At 33.9% G+C, this 11877-nt stretch overlaps 1 protein-coding gene across 8 annotated transcripts; it reads right to left on the bottom strand.

Moving 5' to 3' along the window:
• Positions 1 to 4469: 4469 nt before the first annotated feature.
• Positions 4470 to 10629, bottom strand: LOC107876152 (protein phosphatase inhibitor 2). Of its 8 annotated transcripts, none has more exons than XM_016723190.2 (5): positions 10418 to 10629; positions 9417 to 9477; positions 8428 to 8546; positions 5452 to 5601; positions 4470 to 5070 (listed from the first exon to the last, which is right to left on the bottom strand). In XM_016723190.2, exons 2-5 carry the CDS (start codon positions 9419 to 9421, stop codon positions 4841 to 4843), a joined length of 504 nt encoding a protein of 167 aa, XP_016578676.1. In that variant the 5' UTR covers positions 9422 to 9477; positions 10418 to 10629; the 3' UTR covers positions 4470 to 4840. The 8 variants fall into 8 exon arrangements, with proteins under 8 accessions (XP_016578676.1, XP_016578682.1, XP_047257869.1 ...); XM_016723196.2 differs by having other exon boundaries at positions 10422 to 10619; XM_047401913.1 differs by having other exon boundaries at positions 9864 to 10426.
• Positions 10630 to 11877: the final 1248 nt, after the last annotated feature.

Genomic DNA, 11877 nt, shown 5'->3' with positions numbered 1-11877 from the left:
CCCCCTTCACCTAACCTAGTCAACACAACAACCTCAAGTGTCGGATGAATTCTGAACATATAACAAGATAGTGCAAGCTAAGACTTGTATTAATTCATGAAATGTCTAAATCAACCACCAATAATCGTACAACCATCCATCACCGAGCCAATCCACCTAAACAATATACCCAAGTACATATTAATCCAACAAAGTCTGAATAATATCTAAGACACAAGTAATAAAGACCATGAAATGAAGCCTTCCAAAGTATGAAAGATCACCACTTCAATGTCAACTTACAAACCAACTCGAACACCTGATCACTGCGTAGGAAAAGTAAAAGAAACTTTGGCGCCTTCATCGGTGGGGATACAACATCCAGAAATGGTTAGCGATTGGAGAGCTAGCATGTAACTCAAAGATAGAGGAATAAAACAATGCCATCATTCAAAACCAAATTGAATAACCATATACAATCACATATATTCATATATATATATCGTGCAGGGATAGAAAACAAAGTTTACCATGAGTTTTGAAAACCTTAACCTGGGTTGTGTAGCATAACCGTCATATAACAAGGCACCCATGGGCTATATGGTCCTAGCTCTCCCCTAACTGGAAGGGCCCTAGTGTGTGTAGCCACACGAACCAAAGAATATCCATAACCATATATTACTTTATGGGGGACTCGAACCTCCCGGCATAATTAAGGTGACTTAATCACCAATATATACAATATGGGGGACTCGAACCTCCCATTCAAATATCTATTCGGGGGCGTCGAACCTCCCAGTCATATAGGCACCTGCACCGGCTAGCGCAATTTTTGGTGTTAGTTCTTCGGACTCCACTTTCACGACCCGGCTACACATCCCGCTTTAAATCCCAATTAAAACATTCATTACACATACACAACCTTTAATCTAATTACTTATCAAAGGCATCCCATTGGTATCATCATACCAACCTTGCTTGCAAGCGTACAACAGGCCATAACCATTATTAATTAACTTGGGACTCGAACCCATTGTCTAAACAAAGACATCAATTCAATTCAACACTTAGGGACTCAAACCCATTTATTTAATTAGACCACCAAGGTTATAATTCAAATCAATTTATGGCCAACAAGGCCTTCATGAAACCATTTACCAATCATTAACATTCTAGGTCAGTGCCTTAGTACAAAACACAATTCAACATGTGACAAGATCATTCTCATTGATATTTTCACAAATAGGTTGAGGGCATAACATTATCAAAGCCAAAAACCAACAAATTTAGGGTTAAATATAACCTATATGTTAAACCACAAATCCCATGCACCCACATGTGCAAAATTATTATCAAAACATGTACAATCATAATTTAAATCATGAGAAAGCAATACTCAACAACATTCACTCAAACCCTCAACCTTAGTGTTCAAAACCACTCTTAATGACTCATGAACAATGTTTAAAACACATGATTTTTGTTAACTAACAATGAAAGAAGAGTCACATGCCTGAGTTACGAATATTTACGGAGAGAATTTGATCTTTAAGCCTCTAGATGACTACCTTGAAGAAACCCTAACCCAATCTTTCTTGAGAAGTTTTTGAGAGAGTTTTTAGAGTGTTTTAATCTTGATAAGTGGAGAATGAATGCCCAATTTGTGTTATAAGACGTGGGGTCTTAAGGGCTTGGGGTGGAAAATATCCAAAATAACCTCAGCTTAGAAGTTGCAAAAACTCGCAGGTGGCTAGGATTTGACCCTCCAACTCATCACCACATCATATGATTAGTACCATCACGACCTCACCATAACAGAAGGTTGGACACCACACTTTGTCTAACTTACGACTCCCCTGCCAAACTCGTCACTAGACCATATGACTGGTATTGTCTATTCATTTCCAAGGCAGAACACTAAGGGCTAAACACTGGAAACCATACGATTGGGCCCTAACCATCTCGTCACATGACCGTACGACTCGTATGGAGTCTCTCGTAACCAGGACATACTTGGACAACAACGCACTGACCAACATATGACTAAAGTCCCTAGATCTGTCACCATACCATACGACTTATGGTGTGAGTCGTAAGATGAACAGAAAATTCAAGACTCAAGAAATTTGCAAGGGCCAAAGTTCAGGGCATTTCATGAAATAAAAGAACTAAACGAAATTTGTGGAACCAAACAACACAAGGGGTTTTATTTGAAAAACCTCCTTACTTAAGAAAGGAAAAACTATGATATGTCCTCACAAGATTTCTCCAAACTTTACTGTAATCAAGAAACCAACTGATTACAGACTCAAGCAAACTCAAGAAGGATTTTACTCTAAATTCGTACACTTGTAATAACTTTATTACAATCTTATGCGACAACTCTGCCACACCTCTAACAATCAACTAGCTCTAGTCGATTGATGCTAGGTAACTCAACCTAAGCCAAGACTCAGCATATTCAAGAAAGATTGTCACTCTTGATTACAAGAGTAAACTACTACTTTCAAACAAGACTCAAAAACTCAAGAGAATAAAACGATAAAAGCTATATCAGGTCCCTAAAAGAGCAACTTTCTATTTCTTGAGTAAGAGCAGCTTTGCCTGTGTTGAGAAACTGATTTCTACAAAAGTGGGTCTTCAAATGATCACATCTTTGCTTATATATGATGAGAGACAAATCGAACAGGCATTTTATTGGATCAGGTGTCCCCGCATTGTACGCTGCACACCTGAACAATAATGATACTATCGAACAAATTGTACAGTATGCAGCAATGCACAGCTGTCCCATAGCATTCCTCATGGTGTAAACATGCAACGGACCTGGTCCTTGAATATGCTGGAATTCATCATCAAAAATCAATACAAACATTCTTATTTTTCGATTTCTATTACTATCTATATTTCGTGTAGGTTGATTATATTATTATTTTGTTGTTATTATTATTTTGTTGTTTCATTATTGTTTTTTTTTTTCATTTCTATTATTTTCTTTCTAGATTACCTTTATTTTGTGTCATATCTTAAGCAGTCATGTTCAACATTTTGGACTTACCAAAATGGCATGTCGAAGTTCTCGAACAGCTTCTTCAACATTTCCAGCAGTTTCTTTCAACTTATAGGTGACCAAATGAAAACCATTTTCAAGATATGACACATCAGACATGAATTAATTTATGTCGGTGTATATAAATGCTCAAAATAAGTGATCACTCTTGAGTATTTGTGTGTTTGTCACATCTCTATGAGGCACCTGATAGGTAACCAAATGAAAACCATTTTCAAGATATAACACATTCAACATGAATTAATTTATGTCGGTGTATATAAATGCTCAAAATGAGTGATCACTCTTGAGTATTTGTGTGTTTGTGACATCTCTTTGAGGCACAAGGGAAAGGAATAGCAAAAACTTGTGCGAAATAAAGGCAACTCAAGAGGATTAGAGTAGAATTGAGACTGTTATAACATTAATAGTTAAATACCAGTGAAGTATTGAAAAAACTTATCTGATGAGAGTAATCTAAGTGAAATATCACAAATTATTCCCAGTTAATAAAGATAACGTAAACATTCATTCTCGATGACTGGAGCATATTATAATACGGTTGTGTTAGTTAATATGGAGCGCAAGATAGTCAAATAAGTTCGATATCAATACATAACATATATATTATATAATTATTTATTCGATGTCGGTAAACGTTTATACACCATTTATATAATACCGATAACATGACATATACATTAATTTATACATTATTGATACATGTTTATGTATTTCTACAATATCGATACATTACATATACAATAAGTAACTATTTATACAATATCGATACATTATATATACATTTCACAACTATTTATACATTATCGATGCATTATGCATACATTATATATACATTACATGCATTCAGTACACTTTTGGGTGAATTTTTATGTAAAAAAAAAAGTTGTCTTTGCTGTAAACTAATTACTTTATTGTATATTATATGACATTTCCCCTAAATTTAATAGAGAAAACATATACCTACCTACTTGTCTAGTTTAGAGAATTTGAGTAATACACTAAGCTTTAACTTATTATGATTGTTCACAATTTATCTAGAATTGAATTAGTTTGGGATTAAAGCATACTTGTTATTGTTGATCTGGACAACCTTAAGACTATATGAACTGCTCAATGAATCAACTTTCTCGAAGCTAGCCAAATTTTACATGCTTACGCAATCGTGCCACTCCCACTTGTGTAATTATACTGGGAATGTTGTACGTACCAATAATGTAACGATGAGGAGAATTAATCTGGAAGCTAATCAGGAAAGAAAAATGGCTGTGAAATGTTGTATTTCAGCAACTCTAGTGTTTAACAAAGTAGACAAACCTGTATACATTCAAGAAACTCTACTCTTGGCTCCAAAGCAATGTTTTAAAAAAAAAAAAAAAAATAAAGGACTCCATAACATTGTGTTAAAACAAATCTATAGTTTATAGAAGTACACAAACTTGTATAATTTCAAGAAACTCAATCAAACAGTTCAAGAGAAAAGGCCCAAAGCCATCACAAACTTATCACCTTCATGACTTTGATCCCAGAACATAGAGCAGACTCAGCTAGCAAACATGTCAACAATGACAACTGTGAAAGAACGGTAACGGAAATCAGGTACAACTTTTTCCAGCAGAAGATTATGCCAACCACTGAAGGAAGATGCTTGTCCCATATGTAAAATACCGCCTATGTACAACTTGCAAGCAAAAGTGAACAAATGAAAACCAAACAATGGGTTGTAATAACGACCTTAGAAATAATGTACTTTTTCAGGATGATCCTTGATCAATTGGCTGGGACAGAGGACTATTTAGAATCGTCTGTGCTTCCTTCCGCAATGTCAATGTCCTCAGCGGCAGATGCCAATGATGATGTTGTATCACACCTACCGTCACCTTTCTCAAGATCCTCAATCTCATCATCGGATGCTCCTTCAAGAGAAGAGCCCTGTCTTCGTAGTTCTTTGATTTTCCTATATTCGTCGTAGTGTGCTCGCCTGTGCTCCCTAAAGATCCTGCTCCTTTCTGAATCAGAATCTATTTTTGTAGAAAAACAAATCAAAGACCAGAGCATAGTAGGTAGAACATACTATAAAACATACAAGCATAATCGAATTCACTAATGCAACCCCAACCCAAGTACCCAACCCATCTTTATATCCAAACATAAGAGAAAAAAAAAATCACAACAACATAAAGTGCAGACAACTGACAACCAAAAATCAAAAAGCCAAGAAAAGCAGGTGATTTCTAGCATAAACTTTTAAAACTGAAGGCAACTGTTAAAGAGAACACACAAAAAACAAGATACTTTTGACAGATTTTTCTAAATGACGTGCTATTATTGAAGAGGAGTATAACAAGAATGAGAAATCAGAAGCACAGTATTGCGACACAAAACACAGATAAAGTTAAGACCTTCGTCATCTTGGTCCATTATATCAGGCTCATCTTCAGAAGATGTCCAGCCAGAGCGCCGGGATTTATTTTCATTGGAAGAAGCCATGTCATCTGAGTGTATTGCATCACCACTTGCCTCCTCAAAACTATCCCACGGAGATGGAGATCCTATAGTATTGTTGTAGTCAGCAAAATTAGAAAAGCAATAAGAGCAAAGATAGTTTGAGTCTTTGTATACTAACATGATGTCACATTTAACCTATCTTTTACACATTATAGTATAACCATATTTAACTCTGTCGCCTCCATTTGCAAACCATATCAAAATTCAACTGACATTAAAATACTAAGTTACAAATAACCAATAGCAAAAAATGAGAGAAAATAGCAGCACTTGCAACAACTTTTTGTACGTGAAATACATTAAATAGAGAAAAAAACTCATGAGATCCGTTAAAAAGGGAAAATCTACATGAGTAATGAGAAGAAAATGCCACATAAGGTCCCATATGATGCCAAATTCAGTTAATGACGTGAGGAGAAAAGGACATTATGTTGATTAGGATTATGAGGACCACATCTAGAGGGATGCTTATGAGCTATGGCCTATGTTACTCGGACTCTCCAAAAATGTTGTCGCACCCGTGTCGGATACCCCCGAAAATGCACTATTTTTGGAGGTTACTCCACGCATCCATCGACATTTTCAAAGAGTCCAAGCAACATAGACTATGAGACTTATGAGCAGACATACATCTCAACACTTACATGATGGTAAAGACCACTAATGCATATATATTATGTATGCGTAAATGTATAAGGTTGATAGGTAATCAAATTTTCCCTTCAATAAAACTCATCATTGTAACAGGAGAATTCAAAGATAAAAACAGACTTCCCCAGAAGATAGTAATTATGTCAAGCACAGCTGGTTTCAAGTTCAACTGTTCAAAATTCTGTTTTCAAAATTTTGGAGATCTCAATTTACATGATGCATGTAATTCTTGAACTGTCATAAATGAATAACCTAATATATCATTCAACATTTGATGCCACATACAATAAAGAAAACACCAGAGGTTCATAAGTCATTAAGCTCCAACATCCTAAAATTTTAAAAGATCTAGAAGGCTAAGTATCAAATGAGAAGCTTCTAAGGCAAAACTAATATTGAGAAGAACATAAACCGACTTTAGCATTTGGAGATAAAAGAATTACTTATAGACTACCTCTAATGCACAGGGCTGACCTTTTTTTTACCTCACTATTAACAAAAATTAAATCCAAGTCAAATTCTAGATCATCAATATGACTAAGACTGTTGTCAAAGGAGTGCTTAAGCCCTAAGGCGAGGCTCAAAACGTGTTGAGCACTTCGACTCATTTTATGTGCTTTCTTTTTTTTGAAATTGGTAACAAGTTATATTCAAAAGTACCCTAAACAGGCCTAGTATATCATCTCTACAGCTACAGCCTCAAACAAAACTTACCTCATTTTATGTGCTTTCAGCTTCGTCTTCAAGGTTCTAAGGCATACTTTCCCTTGCCAACGAGCCTCTTCTGAAGAGGTGAGGCTAAGCAACTATATCCTAATTTTTATTTTCAATTTTTTTTGTTCATATATTTGTTATCCATGCTTATAATTATTACTCTTGGACTAAGCATATATATTTGTGTTTTTTCTCCCGTTGTGCCTTTTTCCGTTGAAGCTCATGCTTTATTTACACTTTGTGCTAAAAGCCCCTCGGATCTTAGAGCTTTTTTGAGCTTTTTGCTATTAATAACACTGGACCCATTCAAAAGGGATAAGACACCAAATAAAGAAGGTCTTAGGATGTCTATTATACTACCCCCAGCTAGAGGCGGACCCACATGTGTCAGTGGGGGTGCATGTGCACCCGTTAACGTCGAAAAAAATTATGTGTATATACCTTTAGAAATTGGGATATAGTTAATAGTGCACCCTAAGATTAATGGTAGTGCACCTAGGTGAGTTGGCTGAAACCATGCCTTCCATCCACATGATTGAGTCATACAATAATTTTGCTTTTATATTCAATACTTGGCTTATTGCTAAATTTAGCACATCAAAATTGTTGGATTGGGGATTCAAACCTGCGACCATCTCGTAAAATAAATCATCCTTGATCATTGAGCTACCAAAACCAATTATTCAATAATTTTAAAAGTAAGCTTCATATTATAAGAAAGTAAAGTTATTAGCTTAGAACTCATATTTATTCTATATATTTATTTTTTCAGTATTGTTCATGTCTTTGGCGACCAATTGAATATGATAATATTCCTTAATCGACACTGAAAGTTTTTCTAACGTCTTAAGATATATTGTGCACCACAGTATTATCAAAAGCAATAAGTGTAAAAAAACTTCACGGTCTATTGTATTTAAGCACAAAGTACAAATAAAGTGTGAGATTTAACGAAAAAAGGCATAAAGAGAGAAAAAATATAAATATATGTCTAGTCCAAGACTAATAATATAAGTATGAATGACAAATATATGAACAAAAAAAGTTTTTTTTTTTTTTGATAAAGTGAAATAGTCCGTCTCTTTAGCTTCATTGATAAGAGAAAGTATGTATTAGATATTAGAACCTAAGCTGCACATTAAGAGAGGCGAGCGCTCAACACAATTTGAGTCTTGCTTCGAGACTTATGCGCGCCTTTGACAATACCGGTGCACCCACAGACTTCAAATCCTAGGTTCGCCTCTGCCCCCAGCCATCCCTTGGGAGAAGCTCACCATTGAGGGCAAGAAAGAAGACAGTTAGTGCCTCGAATCAGGTTAATAACTGTAGATTAATACATTTCATCTATTTAAATTTAAGAAAAGTTCATAGTCGTGGAACAAAAAAAATAGAATATGCAACAGTTATACACATCACCATCAAATTTGCTCTGTTGGCGCATAACAAGAGAACTTCTATTAAGTCGATAAGGCATGAGGAAACAAATAGAAATTTCATGAACATACCATCATCATCATCGATCATACGGTGATATGGCGTCTTTGGTTCAGTTATTTTCTGCCTCACTGGCTTATTTGCCTCAATTTCTCCCAGATTTGCCTCATCCCATTTTACACGAGCCCCGCTACACATCAATGGAATACATCGGAGGCAAATTTAAAAGAACATCAATAACAATACTAAACTAATCGCACAAGCCAATCAGAAATAGGTTCAGCTTCTTCCAAAAATGAGTAGGTCGTCAAACAACTTGACCCATTTTCCTTAACTACGTCCTACAAGGACTCATAACTATTTTTATAGTGAGAATATAATTGATAATTCGATCTAGAGAGAATTTATGGAAAAAGTTATTCCTTTATGTATCCAAATATAAAATGTTTGAATTGGTGAAATTTGATGGGATCCTTAGGCTTTTCGAATAAGGGTAGTTTTGTGTTTCAGTTATAAGGTGGATAGAAGAAAGGGCGGGGGCGGACCAGGGAAAGTGGACAGTGAGAATTGAACTCATAGCTATTGTGTTAGAAAGTCTTACTGGAACCACCAAGCAGTAAACCTTGGTCGGGCTTAACAGGGTCTTCAACAAAGAAATTGTGAATCTCCCTTAACAAGTTATCCTTTAAGCTATGTTTCTCGGACTCTAAAGATATCGATGTGGATGTGTCAGGTACTTCAAAACTAGTGTACTTTTGGAGAGTCTCACAAGAGTGCAACAACATTTTTATAGAGTCCGAGAAAAATGGCTTTTAAGGACTGCAGCATTTTCAGGTGACACTTCATAAGAAATCATAAACTACCCTCCTAGTAAAAATCTTTCGGTTTTCGGGTGCTGAACAGCACATTAAGTCAACAGCTAGCTACTTATGTTAAAACATCATATTCCAATAGAATTGCTCTTCTTTATCCATGTCTATCAAACAAACATTTGCAATAGAATGTGACTTTAAGAACAAGATTTGGCTAAAATTTAATTTATAGAGAATGAAGGCAGTACTTCATTTTCTCCACTAGGATCAAATTCTGCTTAGTTGTTGCACTCTAATTAACCGATTATCCTGAAAGAAGAAAAGAACAGAAATTCACTCATCAGATAAAATAAGCAAACCAAAATACATAAAAGGCCAACTAGATGTTATGCGTTCATCGTCTTGTACGCCAGAAAATACTTTCCTGAAAAAAAGATGTTTTTTCATTGGTATGGAAAAAAATTTTGCCCACCAAAAGGGAGGTCAATGGTTTCTTCATACACTTGTTTTAACCAACAGTCATTTTCAGTAAAACAATATTCTTATACCCTAGCATGTCCTTAATTTTTTGGGAATAAGGATAATTCACCTTGCATAGTTACTTGTATACCTAACTAAACCACTGAAAAATGATTCAGATTATTGAAAATATTTTCCACAACAAACAAAAACATTTTTCTTCATACCAAAATCACCTATATCAATTGAAATACTCTCAATAGGATATAAGATTTCATCATTTTTCCCTTATCCAGAAAAATGTCTAGTAATCCTAAAAGGCAGATTTATACAATTCAGATGTGGATCTTGTACAATTCGGAGAGTCCAACTTGAGCCCATATCAGCTAAAATATATGTATATAAATCTAAAAAAAGAAATAGAAAATGTATATATAATATTTTTTTCCCTGTTCTACTTTATGTGTTAAGAGTTCTGATTCCAAGAGTCAAACCGGTTTTTCTTTGACCGTGATCTTCTCTCATGTGAACTTTTTTAAAAAAGTAGTGTTCACGTATGTAATTTTTATTTTGAAGAATTTAAAGATTTAATATCAGAATTTTTGAAAAAAATTGAAAGTTTTGACTCTCAGAAATTCAAACTAAATATAACATATAAATTGAAACAAAGAAAATATAGTGCACTATTCTGATTTTTCTTCATACTAGAAAGCAAACATGAATGCATAATAAGCTACAAAACAAAAAACAAGAAAAAGAATGAAGAAATGTGAAGAGAAAAAAGACAAACCCACAAATCACAATTGAGACTTTTGGAGATGGCAATGAGTTGGAAGGAAAGAGATGAGAGGAGCAAAGTTTAGCAGAAAGTAGACCGGTCCTTGTCCAAATGCACTTTGACCAATCAAGGTTTTTTGGGTCTCAATTTGGAAACCTCATTGTTTGGGCTTTCTACATAATCCATAGACCAATTGGTGACAAAGTTGTTGGTAATGGGTGATGGTTACATACTGTTTCAACTTTCATGATATATATGGTATTATTTTATATTGTGTAATATTATATACTATTATATTATTTTTCTTGGTTATATAATGCCATACATTAGGGGTGTGCAGCGGTCGATTCCGTTTGATTTTACGTATTATCGGTTTGATTTATTGGTTTTTGATTTTTACATATGCTAAACCAATAGTTAAACCAATAAGGTACTTTTGATCAGTTTTCGATTTATCGATCGATTTTCAATTTAACCAATAAGAAAATATTCATAAAATAGAATAGTAGTAACTAACATGGAAAAAAATCGAATCTTAGTTGCAACTAAAAATCCTACATGATGTGTTTTAATTTACAAGAATCTTCAAGTTTGAATTAAATGTTGTTAGAAGAAATTAAGAGTTTGTATAAATAATAGGTTTGTTAATTTGTATAAATTAAAAAGAAATTAAGAAATTAAGAATATATATATATATACTTATTGGGTTATCAGTTTACCCAATAACCCAATAAGAAAAAATTAAATCGAGTCAATAACCCAATAAATTTATTTTATAAAATCATTGAAAATCATTAACCCATTAACCCAATAACAATAAACCAATAATATTTTTATCAGTTCGATTTATCGATCGGTTTGATTTTTGCACGACCTACTACACATTAATGATTTTAAAAATAAATTATTATATAATGTAACACATTAATAATCGTTGTCCAAATACACTTTGACCATAACAGAAATTAGTACTATTAAAAAAGTGTGAAGAAGCAGGCAACACTTCGTTAACATATCTGCTTCTTCACTTGTTCCAATCATAATTTTACTATATTATTCTTGATTAATTATTATAAGTCATTTACATATTAAAAAATTAATAATACTTAATTAAATAAATAAATATTTATGACATGTCTGTTTCAGTTGCTTCAACCGTGATTTTAGTATATTTCCCCTACTTAATTATTGTAAGTCATTTACTTATTAGAAAATTAATAATATTTACTATTAAAAAAAAAGTAAAATAGACATTTATAGCATATCTACTTCAACCATAATTTTACTATATCTTCCCTAATTAATTATTATAAGTCATATAAGTATTAAAAATGAGAAAATGCACAGTTTTCACTCTAAATTATACATGAAATTGCTAAGACACACCCGAACTTTAGGAGAGTCTTATTACCCCCTGAACTAATTAAAATCGTATTTTGGCAACCTTAGGGCATATGTGGCACATACGTGCC

This window comes from Capsicum annuum, chromosome 1, assembly GCF_002878395.1.
Source record: "Capsicum annuum cultivar UCD-10X-F1 chromosome 1, UCD10Xv1.1, whole genome shotgun sequence".
In the NCBI taxonomy this organism is placed as follows: Eukaryota; Viridiplantae; Streptophyta; class Magnoliopsida; order Solanales; family Solanaceae; genus Capsicum; species Capsicum annuum.
The sequence above is the reverse complement of the archived record's forward strand: the minus strand, read 5'-3'. Positions and strand labels throughout refer to the sequence as shown.